At 50.6% G+C, this 26202-nt stretch overlaps 2 protein-coding genes across 2 annotated transcripts in view; both read left to right on the forward strand.

Moving 5' to 3' along the window:
- Nucleotides 1–26202, forward strand: part of LOC132227027 (apolipoprotein L2-like) — a 73103-nt gene that overhangs the window by 44524 nt on the left and 2377 nt on the right. The window contains exon 2 of the mRNA XM_059681665.1: nucleotides 22238–22346. Coding sequence (XP_059537648.1) covers nucleotides 22316–22346 — 31 coding nt within the window. The 5' untranslated portion in view covers nucleotides 22238–22315. The remainder of the gene's footprint in view (nucleotides 1–22237; nucleotides 22347–26202) is intronic.
- The window catches only part of LOC132227029 (apolipoprotein L2-like), a 147516-nt gene that overhangs the window by 41649 nt on the left and 79665 nt on the right, over nucleotides 1–26202 (forward strand). The window lies entirely within an intron of this gene.

The following is a 26202-nucleotide window of genomic DNA, read 5'->3' on the forward strand; positions in this document are numbered from 1 at the left end:
CCCCTGAGAATTATCAGTCCACTTTCCTTTCTATTCCCCTGATTGTATTATATTCACCAGTTTATTCTGTTCATCATATTTTTTATTCACTTGATTTTTAGATTCATTTGTTGATAGATATGTATTTGTTGTCATTTTGTTCATAATTTTTATCTTTACCTTTTTCTTCTTCTTCCTCTTCTTAAAGAATACCCTTCAGCATTTCATATAATACTGGTTGGTGGTGAAGAACTCCTTTAGCTTGTGCTTATCTGTGAAGCTCTTTATCTGACCTTCAATTCTGAATGATAGCTTTGCTGGGTAGAGTAATCTTGGTTGTAGGTTCTTGCTATTCATCACTTTGAATATTTCTTGCCACTCCCTTCTGGCCTGCATAGTTTCTGTTGAGAAATCAGCTGACAGTCGTATGGGTACTCCCTTATAGGTAACTAACTGTTTTCTCTCACTGCTTTTAATATTCTCTCTTTGTCTTTTGCCCTTGGCACTTTAATTATGATGTGTCATGGTGTGGTCCTCTTTGGATTCCTTTTGTTTGGGGTTCTCTGTGCTTCTGGACTTGTAAGTCTATTTCTCTCAGCAGGTAGGGGAAGTTTTCTGTCATTATTTCTTCAAATAGGTTTTCAATATCTTGCTCTCTCTCTTCTTCTGGCACCCCCCTATTTCAGATGTTGGTATTCCTGAAGTTGCTCCACAGGCTCATTACACTATCTTCATATTTTTGGATTCTTTTTTCTTTTCTGGTTGGTTGGTTTTTGCTTCTTTATACTTCAAATCTTTGACTTGATTCTTGGGATCCTCTAGTCTGCTGTTGGATCTCTGTATATTATTCTGTATTTCAGTCAGTGTATACTTAATTTCTATTTGGTCCTTTTTCATATTCTTGAGGGTCTCACTAAATTTCTTGGAGTTTTCTAGAAGATTCTTGAGTAACCTTATAACCGTTGTTTTGAACTCTATATCTAGTAGTTTGCTTCCCTCCATTTCTTTCATTTGTGACATGTTTCTTTGTCTGCACACTTTGGCTGCTTCCCTGTGTTGATAGAGTGGCTTTGTGTGCTAGGTGTCCTATAGGGCCCAGTGACTCAGCCTCCCCAATTACCTGAGGTGGATGCTCTTGGTGCACCCCTTTGTGGGCTGTGTGCACAGTCTTGTAGTTAAGCCTTGATTGCTGTTGGTATCACTGGGAGGAATTGACCTCCAGGCCAATTGGGTGGGAGGACCAGTTGTGTCTACAATGGGAGAACTGCTGTGTTGGAGACACCCTTATGGGGAAGGACTTGCTTCAGAGGGGCTTGGTGCTCACTGAGTCTGCCCCCTGAGTGTGTCTCTTATGGATCTAAAGAGTTGTAATCTGGTGTGCTCTCTCTCTGACCACTGGGTACACTGGCTCTTGGATCTCCAAGGAGGTGCAAAGTCAGCCACTGCCTGAGTCCACCCAGTAGGAGCTGCAGAGAGATCCACAGATTCCTCCTCTTTTTTGGGGTTTTGAGGTGCCCAGACTAGGTGCAGCTGTGAAGCAATGCAGGCTGCTGAGGAGCCTTAGGCCTTCTGTTGGAAACTCTGGGGTTCTTTGACCCAGCTGCAGTTTGTTAGATTTTAGATTGCAAAAGGCCAGGCCATTCATATGCAAAAGCCTCTGTGCACAGCTTGAGTGGGGTTGTAAATTGGGTGGGGTGGGGTCTCAGGGAATCACAGAGTGGTGCAAACAGCAATGGTTGTCCATCAGCCCTGCTCTAGATAGGTCCCTGGGTCTCTGTGTCCCGTGGCCCCGTGCAGGAACAATGATCACTGTGAGCACCTCTGAGAGAAAGCTGCCCTCCTGTTCTGGCCCCATGCCAAACAGTCCAGTTTCTCCCCATATGAGTCTGGGTCCCCAGAGTCTCGCCCAGAACTGGAGTTCAGAGCAGTTGGGAGTTTGTATCTCCCTCCCGATTGAAAAAGACCACAGCGCACCCAGTTTTCACCCCTTTGTACGCACCTCCGTGCCAGCTCTTCTGCACCTCTGCACCTCCTACCAGTCTAGATGCGCTTTTCTCTTTCCCTCTAGTTGTCGGACTTCCAATCAGCCAGCCTTCCCGTGGTTCTGGGTGAGATCCGTTTTGTCTTTTATTTGTAGTTTTGATGTGGTTGTGCAAGGCAGCAAGTTCAGGTATTTACCTATGCCACCATCTTGGTTTCTCCAACATCTGGCTTTTCTTTAAATTGAACGTTAAAGATGATCTTGACAGGCTGAACAAAGGTGCCAGCTCCCTGGCGGGATGTCTCACAAAGGAATCTTCGTGCTTTTACCCTTCCATTGGGCTCGCTGACAGGTGAGCAGTAGCAGCCACAAAAGGTAGAAAAAAAATTTTGAAAGAGGACAATTTTGTCCATCACTTTTAAAATGTTTCTGTGCAAGCTGGGCAATAGCCCACCTCATGCGTTCATGCATTGCAATGGTCTGCGTCTTGAGGGCCTGCCCCACTTCCTCACTGCTGACCTGTTAGCCCTCCAGGGTTCAGCTCCAGTGTCGCTGCATTGGCAGCCCTTCCCGTCCCTGTCCCGCCAGGTTGGGCTGTCCTCTGTCACCACCGCCGTGTCAGGTGTGTGGTGGGGTCTCGCTCCCTCACTGTGAGCTCTTTGAGGACAGGACCTGACGGAGCTGAGTGTCTGCAGCCCAGGGACCTGGAGGACAGTGCTTAGGAGCTGCTGCTTCCCACGTGAGCAGTGACAGGAGGCCCGGGAGCCCGAGCAGGGAGGGGCCGATGCTGGCTTCCTTTTTAAAATAAATATAGGGTGTCCCAAAATTCATGCAAGATTTGCAATTGAATTGAATTGCAAAACTTGCATGAATTTTGGGACACCCTATATATATTCTTATTGATTTCAGAGAGGAAGGGAGAGGGAGAGAGAGATAGAAACATCAATTGATGAGAGAGAATCATTGATTGGCTGCCTCCTGCATGCCCCCTCCTGGGAGACCTCAACCCAGGCATATGCCCGTGACTGAAATCAAACCCAGCACCCTTCAGTCCGCAGGCTGAGGCTCTATCCACTGAGCCAAACCTGCAGGGGCCACATAGTGTTTTCTGGGTGTCCAGTCCTTGTCTGCCCCCGGGGAGGAGAAGATGAGTAACGCCTGGTCCTCATTCTCCAGGACTTTGCCATTGACGAGGGAGCTACCTGTGTGTCTCACTCCTCTCACCTGGCCACACGCATGAAGCAGGAGTTCCCGGGGCCTGTGGGGCTCAGGGAGCCAGGGCCCAGCTTTGCGATAATATGGATGATGCTGGCAGCCTGGCAACGAGGGGCTGAGACCAGTGGCCACTTCCCGTGAGGTCGGCAGGTGCTGTTGGCATAGAGTGCAGTGCCCTGCGCTCTGCAGCCCAAGGTACCTGTAGGTGAGCCACTCTGATGACACCACAAACACTTGGGTTACATGCTCCCTGCCCACTCCCACTGCCCTATAAACAAGAGGAGGACAGGGAGATGGGGTCTCTGTTCTGGACACAAAACTCTTCGTGTCCAGCGTGTCTGAGCCAAGCTCCCCTCCCCACGTGTTGGAGAGACTGGGCCGGGCCTGTTGAGGGTGCTGGCTGAGCGCCTCCAGCTGGTGACTCCTCCAGCCTCCACCAGGCGATGCTGGTGGCACATGCCAGACCCCTTTCCCTGTGATTTTGGGGTTCCTTTTCCCCTGAGTGGCGATATTTTTTCACATCTTGAGGGAGGCAGACTGGGTGGGGCTCACCTGGGGGCTGAGAAGGCTTATTGACCAAAGAATTTGTCCAAGACCCCACCTCCGAGCTGTCGTCTTCCCAGGTGACCTTTCTTGTGATGTCGGGGGTCCAGCTGAGCCCGACTTAATAGTCACTGAGTCTTTTGGTCCCTAAGTGGGGTGATCGCAGCTCATGCCAAGAGGCGCCCTTCTCACTGCATGTGGCTTTGTAGCCCCCACCTTTGTTGTTCTGCCAGGAGACCGTGTTCACTGAGGCCACGACGTTCGTCTGGGGTCTTTTCTGCGTTCTTATCAGAGGGCCCTTTCGACAACGGGATTCCGCTCCTGTGGGTCTGGCGTGATTCTGCTCCTCACAGGGCATGTGGTGTGTCCAGCGGCAGTCAGGCCAGTGAAAGGGAGAGGAACCAGGAGGAAGGCAGGTTACAGGAAAAACAAGACAAAAAAATAACTGTAAACAGGGCCAGAGGCCAACTGTGACACTTGCTCTGAGTCTTGGCCCCTCACCTGAGTTGCCTGGTTCAAGGCCTGCCTCTCCCCTCACCTTGGCTTCCTCTTCTCTGAAACCAGGCCTTTGCTGGGGGATCATGTCAGGCTCTGGTGTGTGGTCCTCATGCAATACCATCATCACTCTGCTGCCCCTCCCTGAAGAGGGAGGAGGTGGCTGTGGCGCCCCATGGACATTGGTCCGGGATGAGTGAAAGGACAGAGCAGGACTGATGGCTGTGTCCTTAACCCCTCTTCCAAGAAAAAGCTGCAGAGTGTATCAGTTACTCAGCCTGCCCTTATCTCGGCCAATGGGAAAGCGGGGGAAACTAGACCAAGGCCAAAAGTATGCTGGCCACCCCCCCTGTCTTTGTGTAACCAGACCCTAGCTGCACACTGCCCCAACCCCCGACTCCAAGCCCTATAAATTCTTTGTTCTCTTGGAATTCGGGGCTCTCTCTTGCACCCAGTAATGGAGGCAAGGGGGGGGACCAAGTGAGCTTGTATAAGAGACCCTCTGCTTTTGCATTGGACTGGCTCCCTGGCGTGGTTTTTTTGGGATCTTGAAATCTGGGCATAACATTTTGGGGGCTTGTCCGGGATCCCCGACACCATCGAGGGACCCCCAGTCCGGAGGGCCTGACTGACCGCAGTAGGTGTTTGTGTGTCGTTGTATGTTTTGTATCTATCCTATGTGAGCTCACTTCTGAAATCTGTAATTGTAATCGCCCGCATGATCTAGGGGATCAAGGGCGGGAGGAGTCGGGGGACACCTCGATCCTCCATCTGGAGGGGTATAGCTTTGCTTCCGCAGAGTCGGAAGGTCTGTAGAAACCCCCTCAATCTGAGAAAAGGCGGGTCTCTCCCGCTGGTTGGCGCGCAGCCATCGTCTAGCTTTCGGTTTTTGCTTCCATGGAGTTGGAAGGCTGTACTTTTTGGGCCCTTTAGTCGTTTCTGTTTCCATTTTATTTTGTGGACTTGCTGGGTGGACATTATGGTGGACTCAGACTGCTCCTTTGGGTATTGTGATTAATCGTTTCAAGGAGATTGGGGGAGGCTTTAGAGCTCCCTCAGGAATGGGGAAGTTGTTAGGAATTGAATGGATTGTTTAAACTCTGAATGAATGTCTGGTGAAAGTGTATGAATGTGAAGGGAGGGGGACTGCTCTCACCCCTCCTTTGTGTGGCGGTCGGCCGGCCGCCTGAGTGAGGGTCTGTGGAAACAGGTCACCCCCTCCCCAAGTATTCTAAAATTAAAATCCTTCTTGTAATTGAAAAGCTTTTACAAATTTATAAATGCCTCCAGGATTTCTGTGCACATGTAAAGGGAAAAGGCCAGTTTAAAAACGAGTGCGCATAGTTTTGAGCTGAACTTGACTTTTTGCTGCGTACAGAATAAAAACCCAAGACTGTTTTGACCTTAAAAATGGCGAAGATGAACCTGAAAAAGAAATACAGGCTGGTTTCCCAAGGCCATTTAAAGTAGCTCTTTTGAAATTTCCCGCCCTGAGGCAAGTACCACCAGGAAGTTGATAGTCAAGTTTACATATGAATAGCTATGACTTCCCCAGCAGGAAAATTGTGACCATTTTGAAATTTAGCAGCTATGCCAGGCTTATTGGCTGGAAACTTAAAACTTTTAAGTTCAAATCATCTAAAAGCATTGAAATTTATAATACTGAAATGTTGATCTAAATATGCCTAGTATGAAGTCTAAATGATAGAAGTTAAAATGCCTTTGCTTATTGATCTGATTGAAAAGAGAGGATTGATTTTGTGACCTCAACTGAAGATTTTTGATGCAAGGACCAGTTTAAATTTAATTGATATTCTTTAAAATGATTATAAAAGGTATAAACAGTTAATATATGCCTAAGTTTAACCTACGTTCTAGATAATGTGTTTACCCAAAGCTGTGGTTTAAATTGCATGCTGTCTCTGCTTAACTAGTGAAATTTCTGTGTCTCTTAAAATGTATTGCTAATCACCTAAGAATTAAAGCTAAGAGTTCTAGCTACCTGGAAAGCATGGCCTTGGTGTGATAGGAGAGAAAAAAGAAATGTTAAATGGATAATATACCAGTGAGCTGGGACTGGTCACTAATGATGAATTGTAAAAAGGGCTGAACATGGCCTAACTTCTCCTTCCTTGGTACCCCTGAAACGTCAGAGGATCCAATGTGTTTAATCCTCTTGAAGGACATTGAATGGTTCTTTCCTTCCTCTTTAACTTTTAGGGGATTGTATGAATGGATTACTGATGTAGATTATCAAGAATCTCTAAGGGACTTGTCCTATATCTGGAGGAATGGCTTCTAGATGGTATTCACCATCTCTGGGACTTCCGGAGGGAAGTTGAAACTCGGACTGGCTAAGGGTTTGAATCTGGCCTATCTTTTAGAAAGATAGAAAAGAAGCATTCCTAGGCAGTTTTCTACCGCCTCTGTTCAGGGACTTGTTCTGTATCTTGACACAACTGAAACTGATTTGTTGGTATTTTGTGGTATAAATATGGCATGCACCTCAAAGGTCTTAATGGGAAATGTATCTAGTTATCATGTCTATTTAGTCTTGATTTCCTTGTTCAATATGAGTACCATTTCTATCTGGATGAGACATAGGTCAAGAATCCTGTCCTGAGAGGAGAACCAAGATGGCGGCATAGGTTAACGCCGGAGTTTGCTGCTTTGAACAACTACTTCAAAAGTGAAACTAAAACACGGAGCGGACATCACCCAGAACCACAGGAACGCTGGCTGAGTGGAAGTCCTACAACTAGGAGGAAAGAGAAACGCATACGGACACTCAGAGGAGGCGCAGTGCTGAAGTCAAATTCTGAGGTGCGGAGTGCGCGGAGCGGGCTGGCGGCGGAAGGCGCGGTTGGCGTTTTCAATCAGGAGGGAGTCGCAGACTCTGAGCTCCAGATACAGGCGAGTCTTTAGGGACCCAGACTCAAACGGGAGAAGCGGGACTGTCTGGCTTCGGTCAGAGTGAGTGCAGCTTTCTCTCCGAGCTTTGCAGCGGGTGCTGGGACTCAGAGAGGCAGAGCCCCTGGGGACAGGACTGAGAGCCGCCATAACTGCTCTCTCCAGCCCACCCTGTTGATCCTGTGCGACCCGCCCCGCCCAAGCCCTGCACGGAGGCATTTGCCGGATAGCCTCAGGCAAAGGCTAGATTAGCACCTCCCTAGGAGACAGAAGTTCTCCTCACTGCTGACACGGCTGATTCTCATAGCCACTTGGCCTGGAGGTCAAACCCTCCCTGGGATTAGCTACAACAATCAAGATTTATCTATAAGACTGCGAACAAAGACCACTAGGGGGTGCACCAAGGAAGCACAACAAAATGCGGAGACAAAGAAACAGGACAAAATTGTCAATGGAAGAAATAGAGTTCAGAACCACACTTTTAAGGTCTCTCAAGAACTGTTTAGAAGCTGCCGATAAACTTAATGAGATCTACACGAAAACTAATAAGACCCTCGATCTTATATTGGGGAAACAACTAGAAATTAAGCACACACAGACTGAAATAACGAATATTATACAGACGCCCGACAGCAGACCAGAGGAGCGCAAGAATCAAGTCAATGATTTGAAATGCGAGGAAGCAAAAAACATCCAACTGGAAAAGCAAAATGAAAAAAGAATCCAAAAATGCGAGGATAGTGTAAGGAGCCTCTGGGACAGCTTCAAGCACACCAACATCAGAATTATAGGGGTGCCAGAAGATGAGAGAGAGCAAGATATTGAAAACCTATTTGAAGAAATAATGACAGAAAACTTCCCCCACCTGGTGAAAGAAATGGACTTACAGGTCCAAGAAGCGCGAAGAACCCCAAACAAAAGGAATCCAAAGAGGACCACACCAAGACACATCATCATTAAAATGCCAAGAGCAAAAGATAAAGAGAGAATCTTAAAAATAGCAAGAGAAAGAAACTCAGTTACCTACAAGGGAATACCCATACGACTGTCAGCTGATTTCTCAACAGAAACTTTGCAGGCCAGAAGGGAGTGGCAAGAAATATTCAAAGTGATGAATACCAAGAACCTACAACCAAGATTACTTTATCCAGCAAAGCTATCATTCAGAATTGAAGGTCAGATAAAGAGCTTCACAGATAAGGAAAAGCTAAAGGAGTTCATCACCACCAAACCAGGATTATATGAAATGCTGAAAGGTATCCTTTAAGAAGAGGAAGAGGAAGAAAAAGGTAAAGATACAAATTATGAACAACAAATATGCACCTATCAACAAGTGAATCTAAGAATCAAGTGAATAAATAATCTGATGAACAGAATGAACTGGTGATTATAATAGAATCAGGGACATAGAAAGGGAATGGACTGACTATTCTTGGGGGGGAAAGGGGTGTGGGAGATGTGGGAAGAGACTGGACAAAAATCGTGCACCTATGGATGAGGACAGTGGGTGGGGAGTGAGGGCGGAGGGTGGGGCGGGAACTGGGAGGAGGGGAGTTATGGGGGGAAAAAAAAAAAGGAACAAATGTAATAATCTGAACAATAAAGATTTAATTAAAAAAAAAAAAAAAAAAAGAATCCTGTCCTGGGACGTGGAAAAGGGAGGCCCCCACATCTGTTCCTGTCAGGCCCCCATCAGGGGACTTGGGCAGTGTTCCTATTACCTGCTCAAGATCCCAAGACTGTATCTGTTCATGTAAGTGTGGAAATATATTCTGTGCTAGGTTGGGATTTTGGAATTCTGGGGTAGATTTAAAAGATATTTGTGACTTTTCTAGTCTATTTGGAACATTTAAGGGTGGGGCTCACAGTTCCTCAGGGCAGAGATTCCATGGGCCCTTCCCCCTGCCTGTGCTGAATTAAATAATACAGGCCAGTGTCATTTAGCTTGCTGGTTAAAGGAAAACAATGGGCCTTAGAATCTGTAAAGGTGGGCGGGAATGAAGCTGGTCAAATGTACCTGTTGCTGCTAGCTAAGGAGGGGCTGATGCCCACTTCTAGCGCACTCCCTTGAAAGAGGCCTGGTTGCTGCTCTGCCACAAAGGGAACTGGTAGAAAGACAAGAAAGCAGAGCGCTGTAACTGATAAACAGGGTTACCTAGAAGCCATCAGGACTTTGAAGTTCTCCAAGAGAGGAGGAATCTGACTCAGAGACTGGTGAGGACTGGGTGGCTTTTCTTTAACAATCTCTTTCCTTGAGAGGGCTCCAGAGGGCGCACGAGGACATTTGGCTGTGCCTCCGCGCCATCTACAGGACCAGCCCAACCCCAACTCCTCATCAGCACAGACCAGGAGATTGGGTCTACATCAGAAGGCACTGCTGGGAGACCCTAGAGCCACGTTGGAAGGGTCCCTACACTGTGGTGCTGAAGACCCCCACCGCTCTCAAGGTAGATGGCTTCACGACCTGGGTCCATCCGGAAAGACTTCATCACCAAATGGAGCATCGATCGATTGAGATCAACGCAACCCGCTCAAGCTCAAGCTACGGAGTGCTTGACCCGTCTGATGCTGGTAACATGACTCGCGATCGCTCCTGTCACCAGGAGCCCCCACAATACTGTGTAATACACTTAGATAATGCCTGCATCTTCATGGACATGGCTCCAAAGAGACAAGGACCATTTATAGGATCACATGTTTAGTAGAAGATTTGGCTACCTGAAGCGGCCATGATGCCAATATTATGTTTCATTGTATTGATATGTTATATTAACCTTTGATTCTTTTGCAGGTTTGAATGTATGTTGGCTGTCCTGGAAGGGAGCTGTGTGGGGTGACCCCCAAAAGTAAAGGGTGTCTAGCTGCCAAGAGGGCAAGTGCCCAATTGGGCAGGGAAGGGTGCCCATCAGGTTTTGGTCTCTGTTGAGAGACAGCTAACAGTTGACAGCCTGTAATACTGTCTTGCAGGCCTGAGTCACCATGCCCATCTCGGGTAGTAAAGCTGGAAAAAGCCTGTTTAGACTAGAAGGTCTGAGGCATGGTTATGCATAGAAAAAAAGGTTTTATACCAACAATTACTGTTTTGTTTTAAATCCATGAAAAGGAATTAGCAAGGAAAGTCAGAAAATCTTAGAGTAGATCAGTATGTTTTTCTCCTTATGTAATTCCTCCGAAATCTGGCAATGCTAAATAAGTACGTTTCTTTGCATAGATCCAATAAGACTGATTCCTAATAGTGGTTTTATTAATGGAAAACTTTAACTGGAGTATCATGTTTTAAAGAGCCCTGTCTGAACTCTAAAGACTTAAAGCCACTAAGACCACGAAGAAAGCCTGGTATCCTGCCTGGGAGCCCTGAAGATGGCTGGCGCTGGAGCGTCAGGCCCATGCCCTACCATCACTGGCGGTTGGTAAAAGTAGAAGGGGAGCAGTAAAGATGCCTCTGCATCCCTGCGGAACCCCCACACACTCTGGGCCGCAACAAGTAGGAGGGCTACTGAGATGGGCCTTAAAGCCTGGAGCGTGGGCTCAGGTGGAGTTGCTACAGGTGAGGGATTCACCTAACTCAGCAGATACTGCAGGCAGGCTCGATGGCAGCTGGATGGCTTGGCTTCCTGGCCCTACGGGGCACATTAAGGTTCAACCATGAAATTCCAGCAAAGGTAGTCAGTTACCATTCTTGTTGTGTTTATGCAAACATCAGAACAGTAAATAAATTAATCTTGATTTGGCTTTTTAATAGCCATGGAGGAATTTTAAGAAAAAAAATCCTATTTCAATAGAAGTTGTTAAAGCTAAAATAATTTCTTTCCCTTCCACCGGACCATTTGTTAAGCTTTAAGAATAATTCAATTGATAGTTCTGTGTACCCAGTACGGGCCTCTAGCAACGGTGGAATAGAAATGCAGTCCGTCTCATGATTGAGCCGGAAGTTCCAAGACAAGGGGGGAATGAAAGGACAGAGCAGGACTGATGGCTGTGTCCTTAACCCCTCTTCCAAGAAAAAGCCGCAGAGTGTATCAGTTACTCAGCCTGCCCTTATCTCGGCCAATGGGAAAGCGGGGGAAACTAGCCCAAGGCCAAAAGTATGCTGGCCACCCCCCCTGTCTTTGTGTAACCAGACCCTAGCTGCACCCTGCCCCAACCCCCGACTCCAAGCCCTATAAATTCTTTGTTCTCTTGGAATTCGGGGCTCTCTCTTGCACCCAGTAATGGAGGCAAGGGGGGGGGACCAAGTGAGCTTGTATAAGAGACCCTCTGCTTTTGCATTGGACTGGCTCCCTGGCATGGTTTTTTGGGGATCTTGAAATCTGGGCATAACAATGAGCAGGCCTCATGGAGAAGCCATGCTGGCCTCTGGGGTCCATACCCAGCCCTGCCTTGGTGGGGAAAGGAGGGCAAAGAGGAAAAGCCCAACAGCTGCACCACGTACAGGCGGAGCCATTTCCCTCCTGTTTCTTGATCTGTGAAATCCAGGTGGTGATTCCTGGAGCCGGTGTGAGAATCAAACAGGAAAGGCCTGGAAGGTGCCCGCACGGTGCCTGCCACGCACTCAGCTCTGCTTCCGTTCCGTTTTCAGACTTTTCTGTGTGACGGCGACACTGGGCTTCCTATAGAGAGATCTGCTGTCAACAGGAAAGGGGCCCGGAGAGGAAACAGCCGGCTTCTCTCTGCCGACACCCACAAACTTGTGCTCTCACAGACGGCCATGGCCACCAGGGAGGGCCTCCTCAGACAGGTCGCCGTGATTCCGAGGCACTGACCCTGCCACCAGGGACAGAGTCAAACAGGCCTGATCTAAAGGATCAGGGGAGACGTGGACACAGTGGCCTTGGGCCTCCCCCAGGGGCCAGGAGAGCAGAGCCTGCAGGGGACAGTGGCCTCTGGGAGGGGAAGATGCTGGAGGGCTTCTCAGAGGAGGTGATCCCAGAATTGGGCTTTGAAGGATGAGCATGTTGTTCCAGGTGGAGAAGCAGGTGCTCCTGGCAGTACGACCTACAGAAGCAAATGTCTGGAAACGGCCTGGGCGGGCCTTCAATAGGAGCAGGGACCAAAGCAATGCAAGGAGGCAGTGAGCATCTGCTGTGCTCAGGGATGTGCTCATTGCTGGGGACAGAAGGGTGACTAAGGGGGGGGGGGCATTTGGGGGGGTGTGGGGGAGGAGGAGAGAGGAGGGTTCTGGGGACAAGCCCATGGGGCAGAGGGAGAAAGCTGCCCAGGATCCCACTGTCTGTCTGTGGCAGGTCTTCCTTCTATAAACTTAAGGGAGGCAGGATGGGCTGAGCGGAGAAGGACCTGGGAGGTCACACCTGGGGTTGCTCTATGGCAGTGATTCTCAACCTTGGCTGCATGTTAGAATCACCTGGAAATCTTTTTAAAATCCTGATTTCTGGACCTCGTCCTCCGGAAATTCTGTTTCTTTGTTACTAATGTTGTGGCCCCACCCCATAACAAAGAAACAGAATTTCCGGAGGACGAGGTCCAGAAATCAGGATTTTAAAAAGATTTCCAGGTGATTCTAATGTGCAGCCAAGGTTGAGAACCACTGATCTAAGGTGTCAGCAGTCAGGGCGGGGCTTGCCTGGCCTGGTGCAGGATGGGTAATGTGGTTGACCCTGAGATTCTTAGAAACTGGGTATTTGCTTTCAGTTTTCCACACCCAGAAGGTGTTTGTGCAGACACAGCTGCCCAGTGGATGTGCACAGCTAAGAACAAGTGGGTTTTGTTCCAAATCAGCCAGAGGGAGATTCTAGGTAAGTTGGGAGGGTAGGAGCCCCTCCCATCTTCTCATCCTCACACTTTCTAAGACAAGGATTATTGTCGCTATTGTATAGATGGAGGAAACCGAAGCTGGGGGAGAAGGGGTGGGGGGTGGTAATGTGCCTAAGGGCACCGTAGCAGTGGCAGAGCCTGGATTGGAACCCAATTTGTCTGATGTTCCTCCCTACCCCAGTGCCCCTAAACAGTGGAGAGGGAGGGGGACACTGCTCAGGTGGGTTCACATCCTCCCTCCAGCTCAGCTCAGACCCGGACTCCCTGAGACAGGAGCCAGTGACCCCAAAGGAAAGGGGGATGTGGGGGAAAGAGGGGGCGATGTGGAGGAGGCAGAGGGGGTGGATGTGGGGGGATGTGGAGGAGGCAGAGGGGGTGGGTGTGGGGGGATGTGGAGGAGGCAGAGGGGGTGGGTGTGGGGTGATGTGGAGGAGGCAGAGGAGGTGGGTGTGGGGGGATGTGGAGGAGGCAGAGGAGGTGGGTGTGGGGGGATGTGGAGGAGGCAGAGGGGGTGGGTGTGGGGGGATGTGGAGGAGGCAGAGGGGGTGGGTGTGGGGGGATGTGGAGGAGGCAGAGGGGGTGGGTGTGGGGGGATGTGGAGGAGGCAGAGGGGGTGGGTGTGGGGGAATGTGGAGGAGGCAAAGGAGGTGGATGTGGGGGGATGTGGAGGAGGCAGAGGGGGTGGGTGTGGGGGGATGTGGAGGAGGCAGAGGAGGTGGGTGTGGGGGGATGTGGAGGAGGCAGAGGAGGTGGGTGTGGGGGGATGTGGAGGAGGCAGAGGGGGTGGGTGTGGGGGGATGTGGAGGAGGCAGAGGAGGTGGGTGTGGGGGGATGTGGAGGAGGCAGAGGAGGTGGGTGTGGGGTGATGTGGGAAAAGCAGAGGAGGTGGGTGTGGGGGGATGTGGGGGGATGTGGAGGAGGCAGAGGAGGTGGGTGTGGGGGGATGTGGAGGAGGCAGAGGAGGTGGGTGTGTGGGGATGTGGAGGAGGCAGAGGAGGTGGGTGTGGGGGGATGTGGAGGAGGCAGAGGGGGTGGGTGTGGGGGAATGTGGAGGAGGCAGAGGAGGTGGGTGTGGGGGGATGTGGAGGAGGCAGAGGGGGTGGGTGTGGGGGGATGTGGAGGAGGCAGAGGGGGTGGGTGTGGGGGGATGTGGAGGAGGCAGAGGAGGTGGGTGTGGGGGGATGTGGAGGAGGCAGAGGAGGTGGGTGTGGGGTGATGTGGGAAAAGCAGAGGAGGTGGGTGTGGGGGGATGTGGGGGGATGTGGAGGAGGCAGAGGAGGTGGGTGTGGGGGGATGTGGAGGAGGCAGAGGAGGTGGGTGTGGGGGGATGTGGAGGAGGCAGAGGAGGTGGGTGTGGGGGGATGTGGAGGAGGCAGAGGGGGTGGGTGTGGGGGGATGTGGAGGAGGCAGAGGGGGTGGGTGTGGGGGGATGTGGAGGAGGCAGAGGGGGTGGGTGTGGGGGGATGTGGAGGAGGCAGAGGGGGTGGGTGTGGGGGGATGTGGAGGAGGCAGAGGAGGTGGGTGTGGGGGGATGTGGAGGAGGCAGAGGGGGTGGGTGTGGGGGGATGTGGAGGAGGCAGAGGAGGTGGGTGTGGGGGGATGGGAGGAGGCAGAGGGGGTGGGTGTGGGGGGATGTGGAGGAGGCAGAGGGGGTGGGTGTGGGGGGATGTGGAGGAGGCAGAGGGGGTGGGTGTGGGGGGATGTGGAGGAGACAGAGGAGGTGGGTGTGGGGGGATGTGGAGGAGGCAGAGGGGGTGGGTGTGGGGGAATGTGGAGGAGGCAGAGGAGGTGGGTGTGGGGGGATGTGGAGGAGGCAGAGGAGGTGGGTGTGGGGGGATGTGGAGGAGGCAGAGGAGGTGGGTGTGGGGTGATGTGGGAAAAGCAGAGGAGGTGGGTGTGGGGGGATGTGGGGGGATGTGGAGGAGGCAGAGGAGGTGGGTGTGGGGGGATGTGGAGGAGGCAGAGGAGGTGGGTGTGGGGGGATGTGGAGGAGGCAGAGGAGGTGGGTGTGGGGGGATGTGGAGGAGGCAGAGGGGGTGGGTGTGGGGGGATGTGGAGGAGGCAGAGGGGGTGGGTGTGGGGGGATGTGGAGGAGGCAGAGGGGGTGGGTGTGGGGGGATGTGGAGGAGGCAGAGGTGGTGGGTGTGGGGGGATGTGGAGGAGGCAGAGGAGGTGGGTGTGGGGGGATGTGGAGGAGGCAGAGGGGGTGGGTGTGGGGGGATGTGGAGGAGGCAGAGGAGGTGGGTGTGGGGGGATGTGGAGGAGGCAGAGGGGGTGGGTGTGGGGGGATGTGGAGGAGGCAGAGGAGGTGGGTGTGGGGGGATGGGAGGAGGCAGAGGGGGTGGGTGTGGGGGGATGTGGAGGAGGCAGAGGGGGTGGGTGTGGGGGGATGTGGAGGAGGCAGAGGGGGTGGGTGTGGGGGAATGTGGAGGAGGCAAAGGAGGTGGGTGTGGGGGGATGTGGAGGAGGCAGAGGGGGTGGGTGTGGGGGGATGTGGAGGAGGCAGAGGGGGTGGGTGTGGGGGGATGTGGAGGAGGCAGAGGAGGTGGGTGTGGGGGGATGTGGAGGAGGCAGAGGGGGTGGGTGTGGGGGAATGTGGAGGAGGCAGAGGGGGTGGGTGTGGGGGGATGTGGAGGAGGCAGAGGGGGTGGGTGTGGGGGGATGTGGAGGAGGCAGAGGGGGTGGGTGTGGGGGGATGTGGAGGAGGTAGAGGAGGTGGGTGTGGGGGGATGTGGAGGAGGCAGAGGGGGTGGGTGTGGGGGGATGTGGAGGAGACAGAGGAGGTGGGTGTGGGGGGATGTGGAGGAGGCAGAGGGGGTGGGTGTGGGGGGATGTGGAGGAGGCAGAGGGGGTGGGTGTGGGGGGATGTGGAGGAGGTAGAGGAGGTGAGGGAAGGTAGGTGAGTGAGAGCCTCTGCTCCTTTTCACCTGGCTGCCCTGAGGCTGCCTTCCTGGGCTCCTTCTGATGCTGATGGAGCAAAGGATTTCCTTTGAGATTTTAAATTGTAACATTGCTTCACTCACCCTTTCCTCTTAGTGCCGGGCCTTGTGTGAAACTGAGGCCCTGAGAGGGGAATGACTGGCCCGGGTGCCACACTGAGACCCTGAGCAGGAGGTGGGTGGGCGCTGCCTCCCTGCTCTTGGCTGGCCTCACTCATAGCCGTGGGGGATGGGAGACGTAGGAGGTGGTCCTGTGGGTCTGAGCTGGAGGAGCCTGAGCCCAGATCCCTGTGTCTGTACAGCAGAGACACACCTGGGAGCTGCTGCCTTATTCACACCACATTCCCCTCAGCCTCCAGCACCAGGAGGGGTGGGCTCTACTCTGCCCCCAGGAGCTGCCTGACGCTGGGCAAGCCCCTTCCCTGAGAATGATTTCTTCCTGTGTCTCCCCACGTTTAAGAATCTGGGTTCAGTCTCTCCATGTTGATCCGTAGGCTCCTGTGTGCTGTGGACAGCGAGTCACCTGTGGTCCACGTACCTACTGCACACAGTGCCCGGCCTCTCACAGTTTCTGCCTTGGCTGATGGCAGCCTTTACGGTCTTTACTTGTTAAGAAGTCAAATCAGTCACAGTTTCCCTTTATGGCTTCTGGGATTTGTGTCATCATTAGCTATGTTTCTGCAACTCAACATGAGTTTTAACATTTCTTCCCCCACGTTTATAGTTCTCATTTTGGTTAGAGTTTCTGCCTTGGCTGATGGCAGCCTTTACGGTCTTTACTTGTTAAGAAGTCAAATCAGTCACAGTTTCCCTTTATGGCTTCTGGGATTTGTGTCATCATTAGCTATGTTTCTGCAACTCAACATGAGTTTTAACATTTCTTCCCCCACGTTTATAGTTCTCATTTTGGTTAGATTCCTTTGGGATTGATTGATTTTGGAGGAACCTTTTGTGTTTGTTTGTTTTATTAATCCTCAGCAGAGGATATTTTTTCCATCGATTTTTAGAGAGAGTGGAAGGGAGGGAGGGAGGAAGAGGGAGAGTGAGACAAACATTGATGTGAGAGATGCATCAATTGTTATCTCCCACATGTGCCCTGTGCCCTGACCTGGTTCGGGGGTGTACCATGCAAACCAGGTCCGCGCCCTTGACCAAGAAGCAAACCCTCCACCCTTCAGTGCACAAACTGATGCCACACCCACTGGGCCACACCAGCCAGAACTGTGCAAGCTTTTTGTTTCTTCTTCCTCCTCCCTTTCGTCTGCATCTGTGTCCTCTTCCTAATGCAGGACAGATGTAATGGTACCTACAGCCTTCAAGGAGCCTCTGGTGCAGGAAGCAAAGTGCCTGGCAGCAGGTAGTGAGCAGGAGTGGGAGGGGATGAAAGGAGATGGGCCCAAGTCCCAGGGGAGGGGGGCTTTGGGATGTCCTGCTCAAGGCCAGGCGTCAGAATCAGTTTTTCATTCCTCTCTTCCTCTTTCTCCTCATATAAAAATGTGATGGCCGCAGGAAGGAAACAGAAGGAAGTAAATGGAACTCTCAGAAAGCTGATAGAACTGCCAGAAGTCCATTAAATCAGTGGGGGAAATTTGTGTGAAATCCGAGTCATAGTTTTTTCATCAAGATCAACAAGAAAACCAAGTGGAGTGACTCAGTTGAGATTGAAAAAGGGTTTGCTGTGTGGTTGAATGGCTGGTTGTTCTGTATCCCCACCATGGCTCACACCCCAGGCTTGAGCCATCAGTTCCAGGAGCGCAGAGGGTGCCTGGGGTCAGGAGGGGCAGCAGAAAATAGACCTGGCCCGGTGTTTACAGATACAAATGGTACACAGTTCAATGGTGATTGCAAGAATGTGAGTCATTATTTGTAAAGTCTTAGAGCATTCCCGGGCAGAGCAAAGACACACAGGTTAGCCACCTTAGTATCAGCTATTAATATACTGACAAGTCCCTTGGCTCTCTGTTTCAGGGAGGTCTCAGAAGAGGTAGCTGATAAATGCTGTTTTGCTTCTAACAATAAATCTACAGACAATCAGCATTTCCATTCTTCCCTGGGCTCCAAAGCAAGATAGTCCAGACAGAACTGAGAGAATCCTCTCCATGGAAAGGCCCGTTTCCCTCATGATCTTTCATAGAACAGAAATGATCCAGAGTGTTTTCATTATTATTGATTTGAGATGGAGAGAGACAGAGAGAGGAACATCTATTGCTCCAGCCAGGGCCAGAGTGTTTTCACAATGATGGCCATAAGACATGACTGCCTTCCCTTTACCTGCCTGTCCCATTTTTGAAAAATTTGGCCTCAACACAGAGCCCATGATTACAGTATGGCCCCGTCCCAATGGGCACCAACACAAGGTGCACACTGACACTTCCTAGGAAAGAGCCCTCCTAGCGCTGTGAGACCACGCTATCCAACCAAAAGGTTGGTCATCCACACATCCTTCAAATTGACTTGTGATCAGAAAGGGGACCGTGGATGAAAAATGGGTTCTATGCAAAGTACCCTCACAGGGTGATGTGATCATAAATTCCTAGCTGGCAGGTCATGGTGGGGGTCACATCCCAGGCATATACTTTTTAGTACAAGGTTTGTTTTCCTTAAGCAAGCCCTGCCCATTGTTTCTGTGCATCTAGGTGAACACTCCTTTGAAATAACCACTCTCAAGAGAGCACAATCTGGCCTGGCCAGTGTGGCTCAGTGGTTGAGTGTTGGCCCATGAATGAAAAGGTCACCAGTTCAATTCCTAGTCAGGGCAAATACTCGGGTTGTGGGCTCAAAACCCAGCAGAAGGCATGTAGGGGGCAGCCACTGGATGCTTCTCTCATTAGTGTTTCTATCTCTCTCTTCCATTCCCTTCCTCTCTCTAAAGAAAATATAAATATTTCTGGGTGTTATTTTTTTTTTAAAAGAAGAGACCACCCTCTTGTTGACTGTCCTGTAATCCAATCCCCACCTGCTTTCTGCCAACTTCATGTAACCTTCCTTACATCCCCTCCTTCATTTCAAATGCAGAGAAGCTGAGAAACTGTTATTCTCCAGAGCATTTTAGATCTCATGCAGTTAGGCTCAAATAAACTTTCCCAAACATCCTTTTAAAAAAATTACAGCCTTAAAAAGGAAGCGCTCTGGCCCATATTGCAACCTGCATGACCCTTGAGGACACTATGCTAAGTGAAATAAAGCCGTCTCAGGAGGGTAAACATTGTGTGATTCCACTTAAATGAAGCACTCAAATCTGTAGAGATGGGAAGTAGAGAGGCAGTTTGCAGGGGCTGCGAGGTGGGGGAGTGTTTAGTGGGTACACAGTTTCTATTTATAAGATGAAGAGAGCTCTGGAGACTGGATGCACAACAGTGAAAATATAATTTAACACTATTGAACTGTACCCTTAAAAATGGTTAAGGTGGTAAATTATATGTTGGGCATGTTTTAGCATAATAAAAGAATTTTAAAAAGAAAGATGTGTGTGTGTGTGTGTGTGTGTGTGTGTGTGTGTGTGTGTGTGTGTGTTTAAAAAGTACTCTGGTCGAAATCGGTTTGGCTCAGTGGATAGAGGGTCAGCCTGCGGACTGAAGGGTCCCAGGTTCGATTCCGGTCAAGGGCGTGTACCCGCGTTGCGGGCACATCCCCAGTGGTAGATGTGCAGGAGGCTGCTGATCGATGTTTCTCTCTCATCGATGTTTCTAACTCTCTCTCTCTCCCTTTCTCTCTGTAAAAAATCAATTAAAAAAAAAAAGTACTCTGAACTGGAAGATGGAAAAGATGGACACCTCATATCCTGTGAGCATAAATGTAAATTGGTGCAATTTGATTGCATTAGAGTGTGGCTCTAGGCATAAAGGAATTTTTATATGGTGATACCCTCTGTCACAGTCATTCTATTTATTAAATACAAGAGGCCCGGTGCACAAAAATTTGTGCACTCGGGGGGGACGGGGGTCCCTCAGCCCGGCCTGTGCCCTCTCACAGTCTGGGACCCCTCGGGAGATAACGACCTGCTGGCTTAGGCCTGCTCCTGGGTGGCAGAGGGCAGGCCCAATCCCTAGGTGCAGCCCCTGGTCGGGCTCAGAGCAGGGCCAATTGGGGAGTTGGGGCGCCACCCCCTGTCATGCACAGAGCAGGGAGATTGGGAGGTTGTGATGCCACCCTCAGTCCCGATCAGGGTAGGGCTGATTGGGGGGTAGGGGCACCGCCCCCATCACACTCAAGGCAGGGTCGATGGGGAGGTTGCGGTGCCACCCCCTGTCATGCACAGAGCAGGGCCAATCAGGGGGTTGGGGCACTGCCCCCTGTCACTCACAGAGCAGGGCCCATCAGGGGGGTTGGGGCTCTGTACCCTGTCACGCACAGAGCAGGGCCAATCAGGGGGTTGGGGCGCTGCCCCTGTCACACAGAGCAGGTCCCATCAGGGGGTGGGGCACCGCCCTCTATCACCCACAGAGCAGGGCCGATCAGGAGGTTGGGGCGCTGCCACTCTCACACTCAGGGCAGGGTCGATGGGGAGGTTATGGCTCTACCCCGTCACACACAGAGCAGGGCCCGTGGGGGAGGGGGGGTTGGGGAGCTCCCCCTATCAATCACAGAGCAGGGATGATCAGGGGGTTGGGGCGTCTTCCCCTGTCACGAACAGAGCAGGTTGGATAGGGAGGTTGTGGCTCCGCCCCCTGTCACACACAGAGCCGCAGGGCGATCAGGGGGTTTGGGCGCTGCCCCCTGTCACGCTGATCCCGGTGCCGGGAGGCGTTGTGGCTCCGCTGATCCCGGTGCTGGGAGGCATATTACCCTTTTACTATATAGGGTAGAGGCGTGGTGCATGGGTGGGGCCGGCTGGTTTTCCCTGAACGGTGTCCTGGATTAGGGTGGGGGTCCCCAGTGGGGTGCCTGTCCAGCCTGGGTGAGGGTATGATGGCTGTTTGCAGCTGGTCACACACCCTTGAGGGTGGGGGTCCCCATTGGGGTGCCTGGCCAGTCTGGGTGAGGGGCTGAGGGCTGTTTTCAGGCTGGGGGTGACTGAAGCTCCCAACTGCTCCTTTTTTTCTTCTTTTTTTTTTTATTCTGGGCCAGCTTTAGCTTTGAGGCTTGGCTCCAACTCTTAGGCCTCCGCGGCTGAAAGTAGGTTTCTGGCCTTTGCTTACAATGTTGCGAATCTGCTGGCTGAAGTCCGGTGGTATTTGTTACAGAGTTTCTTAAACTGCAGGCTCAGAGGCCGGCAAGGCAGGGGGGAACGTTGGTTTCCTCCGTCACTGAGGCAAGCAAGCCTCATGTTAGTTTCAAGCTGCCTGGCTGTCGGCCGCCATCTTGGCTGACAGTTAATTTGCATATCTCACTGATTAGCCAATGAAAAGGGTAGCGGTTGTACGCCAATTACCATATTTCTCTTTTATTAGTGTAGATTTTTAGGGAAGCAATCTCAAATGCAGATGAACTTTATGCCTGAAGGATATTTCTGCACTATTTTCACAAAGAATTGGAAAGAATCTAAGGTCCACTGGTGGGAGTGGGCAGCAGAGGGGACTGGGCACCATTAGGAGGGCTGGGCAGCCCACAGCAGGGCTGCAGGGATGGGGCCAGGGCCGCAGGAAACCAGGGCCTTAGGAGATGAGGGTCTAGCAGAAGCAAGAAGCGTGCAGGCTTGGAAAGCTGCAGCCCCAGGAATTTATCAACACAGAGACTTGGCATAGGGTGCAAGACATCGTGTGGGAATTAGAAGAGTCACTGACAAGTAACACAGACACATTAATAAACATTTTTGTATATAAAAGAGGGTCGAGCGTAGTCCTCACAAGCACGGGATTGGGATCAGGAAGACTTGGGCTGGAGTCTTAGCTCTAGCACTACTGTGAGACTTGGGCTAACCCGAGTTTAGGTGAAAACCTAGACTTTGTGATGGTTTCCCCCATGTTCCAGTGGGAGCCGCCATGGCGCCCACCATGTGAAATGTGTGCGAGTATTTGATAAGGGAACACATGGGAGCCTGTGGTAGACACACCATCAATATTAGCTGCAGTAATTAGTAAACACAATGTCCCCAACCTCAAGTCATTTCCAAAACATTCCTTCCCATCTTTCTTGTTTTATTGCTTCCTGGTCTTATTCCCTCTTTGGTTTTATGACTCCTCAGCCGTGTGTTTCCTTGCCTGATGGTCTTCTCGTTGTGCCCCCACAGGACAACGGGACTGTCACTTGGCTTAGAGTGCGCTGGAGTGAGGTGAGTACCTTCTCTTAACTAGCAGCTGGCAGAGCCCGGCAGACAGGGAAGCACAGTGGATTGAGTCCATCTTGGCACTTGCGGCCTTCCTTCCCTGAAAGAAACACCAGAGACAGAGACAGAGCCCCTCGCTGCTCCCTGTTGCTCAGCTGGCTCACCTCTGACCCCACAATTTGTTTTCTCTTCCCCAAGGGTGAAGCGACACCTCCTTCCAGCTGGACACAGACTGGTGAGCTGAAGGGGAAACTCTGAGATCCCACTGTTGACACCATGACCTCAGAAGCTGATGAGATCTGCCCAGGTAGTCATCTTCCTCCCCTCTAGCTGGTTCCTGCTCATGATCTAGAATTGAGGGAGGTGCCTCCAGGATGCTTTAAGCAACACAGGAATCAAGAACCTGAAAGGAAATTGATGAGTGTCCCTGAGCCTCCAAGAGGGACTAAGGGGAGTCCCCTCAACCAGAAGTCTATTTGAGGACCTCCTTCCTGGCTCTCTCCTCAGGCTCCTCACAGCCTCCCATCTTCTGCAACTCATGCAATGACTCCAACAAGGCCAGGACAACACATGGGAGGTGGGAATTTCTGGTCCCTGCACCTGGAACCTGCTAGTTCCTGTAGAAACCTTCCCCTTCAAAGAACTGTCACCTCCCACAGCTGTGCTAGGTCCCTGACCTGTGCCCCAATTATAAACACCTGCATACCAGGTGTGACTGTCTCAGGCAGGAACTTCTTCTTTTGATCTCAGATATCCCTGCAGAGGCCCGCTTTGTTATTTCCCACACCCACCCACAGCCTAGCCCACAGATACACAGATGTAGTGCTCTGGGTTCCTCCATCTGAACCCCGGTTTACTTTCTCCCTCAGGGGGTGAAGCAAGAAAAGGAAAAAATACCCCGTCACCCACCCAAATCAACACTGTGTTGCCTAGGCTACCAAATCCACCCCTCCCTCCCCCCCAGAGGATAAAACTTGTTCCTGTTGCAGCATAAGGGAGGAGAGGACAGATCAGAAGCCTGCCGCTCCTGAGCAGACTCTCAGGTCCATTCCTACGGACAAATAAGATGACCTCTTGTTTAAGGAGTGGGCGAGGGTGGGGTCAGAGGTGCCCACAGGGAGCTGTGGCCCCTGAGGCCAGCCTGGAGGGGGGAGAGCTGATACTGACTGATCACAGGATTAGAGCTGAGGCTCCAACCCCCACCCACCTGAAGATATCCCTCCACTGCCCACCTTGGAGCACCTGTAAGAAGCAGGAAGAATCCTCTTTGCCTGGTAGCTTTACTCCATCAGTGGCATGTGATCTGAAACATTATTATCAAATTTATAAAAATCCCATAGGTAACCTATAGGGTAGAATTCAGAAATCACATGAATTTTTGAAACATAAGGAGGCTTCAACCTACTGTGAGGAAATGTCTGATGGTTGGCCTTGGATTGCACCTTTGAGCTTTCTGCTTCTTGGCTTGGGCCTTCTTTTCCTGTCTGAGTTTCGCTTCCTTTTCTGTGAAATACAAATAATATGTCTTGTGTGTAAATGGCAGGAAACACATTTCCATCCTTTCTCTGTACACACAAAACATACACCAGTCCCCAGTCCCTTATCTGAATTTTCAGAGTCTCCCAAATCCTTGAGAGTCACACCTTTTTTTAAAAAGATTTATAAAAGTTATTGATTTATACAGAGAGAGAGAGAAATAGAAACAAGTGGAGGAGGGAGAGAACTAGTGTCTCTCCCTCTTCTCATAAGGACACGATTCATACTGGATTAGGTCTCACACTTATGACCTCATTTAACCTTATAAAATACAGTCACATGGGGGCTGGCCATTGTTGCGCAGTGATTGACAGTTGACCCATGAACGAAGAGGTCACTGGTTCAATTCCCATTCAGGGCACGTGCCTGGGTTTCCGTTTGATCTCCAGTAGTGGGCTAGCAGGAGGCGACTGATTTATGCTTGTTTCATATTGATGATTCCACCTCTATACTTCGCCCTTCCTCTCTATCTAAAAAGCAATAAAAACATATTAAAAATAAATGAAAAAGCGAGGAGAACCAAGATGGCAGCATAGGTTAACGCCGGAGTTTGCTGCTTTGAACAACTACTTCAAAAGTGAAACCAAAAAACGGAAGGGACATCACCCAGAACCACAGGAACGCTGGCTGAGTGGAAGTCCTACAACTAGGAGGAAAGAGAAACGCACACGGACACTCAGAGGAGGCGCAGTGCTGAAGTCAAATTCTGAGGTGCGGAGTGCGCGGACCGGGCTGGCGGCGGAGGGCGCGGTTGTTGTTTTCAATCGGGAGGGAGTCGCAGACTCTGAGCACCAGATCCGGGCGAGTCTTTAGGGACCCAGACTCAAACGGGAGAAGCGGGACTGTCTGGCTTCGGTCAGAGCGAGTGCAGCTTTCTCTCCGAGCTTTGCAGCGGGTGCTGGGACTCAGAGAGGCAGAGCCCCTGGGGACAGGACTGAGAGCCGCCATAACTGCTCTCTCCGGCCCACCCTGTTGATCCTGTGCGACCCGCCCCGCCCAAGCCCTGCACAGAGGCATTTGCCGGATAGCCTCAGGCAAAGGCTAGATTAGCACCTCCCTAGAGGACAGAAGTTCTCTCACTGCTGACACAGCTGATTCTCATAGCCACTTGGCCTGGAGGTCAAACCCTCCCTGGAATTAGCTACAACAATCAAGATTTAACTATAAGACTGCGAACAAAGACCACTAGGGGGTGCACCAAGGAAGCATAACAAAATGCGGAGACAAAGAAACAGGACAAAATTGTCAAAGGAAGATATAGAGTTCAGAACCACACTTTTAAGGTCTCTCAAGAACTGTTTAGAAGCTGCCGATAAACTTAATGAGATCTACACGAAAACTAATAAGACCCTCGATCTTATATTGGGGAACCAACTAGAAATTAAGCATACACGGACTGAAATAACGAATATTATACAGACACCCAACAGCAGACCAGAGGAGCGCAAGAATCAAGTCAATGATTTGAAATGCGAGGAAGCAAAAAACATCCAACCGGAAAAGCAAAATGAAAAAAGAATCCAAAAATGCGAGGATAGTGTAAGGAGCCTCTGGGACAGCTTCAAGCACACCAACATCAGAATTATAGGGGTGCCAGAAGATGAGAGAGAGCAAGATATTGAAAACCTATTTGAAGAAATAATGACAGAAAACTTCCCCCACCTGGTGAAAGAAATGGACTTACAGGTCCAAGAAGCGCGGAGAACCCCAAACAAAAGGAATCCAAAGAGGACCACACCAAGACACATCATCATTAAAATGCCAAGAGCAAAAGATAAAGAGAGAATCTTAAAAACAGCAAGAGAAAGAAACTCAGTTACCTACAAGGGAATACCCATACGACTGTCAGCTGATTTCTCAACAGAAACTTTGCAGACCAGAAGGGAGTGGCAAGAAATATTCAAAGTGATGAATGCCAAGAACCTACAACCAAGATTACTTTATCCAGCAAAGCTATCATTCAGAATTGAAGGTCAGATAAAGAGCTTCACAGATAAGGAAAAGCTAAAGGAGTTCATCACCACCAAACCAGTATTATATGAAATGCTGAAAGGTATCCTTTAAGAAGAGGAAGAGGAAGAAAAAGGTAAAGATACAAATTATGAACAACAAATATGCATCTATCAACAAGTGAATCTAAGAATCAAGTGAATAAATAATCTGATGAACAGAATGAACTGGTGATTATAATAGAATCAGGGACATAGAAAGGGAATGGACTGACTATTCTTGGGGGGGAAAGGGGTGTGGGAGATGTGGGAAGAGTCTGGACAAAAATCGTGCACCTATGGATGAGGACAGTGGGTGGGGAGTGAGGGCGGAGGGTGGGGCGGGAACTGGGAGGAGGGGAGTTATGGGGGGGAAAAAAAGAGGAACAAATGTAATAATCTGAACAATAAAGATTTAATTAAAAAAAATAAAAAAAATAAATGAAAAAGCACAGTCACATGGGGTGTCAGGCCTGCAATATATAAATTTGGGGGGACAGTTCTGTCCATAACACCAGGTGACTCAACAAAAGTATCCCAGATTTTTTAAAAAAGTCCCCCAGGTGACAGCTGCTCAGGAAGATGAACATTTAACCACCTTGTTTATATACTCAATTCCATTTCCATTCTACCAGGATT

This window comes from Myotis daubentonii, chromosome 2, assembly GCF_963259705.1.
Source record: "Myotis daubentonii chromosome 2, mMyoDau2.1, whole genome shotgun sequence".
In the NCBI taxonomy this organism is placed as follows: Eukaryota; Metazoa; Chordata; class Mammalia; order Chiroptera; family Vespertilionidae; genus Myotis; species Myotis daubentonii.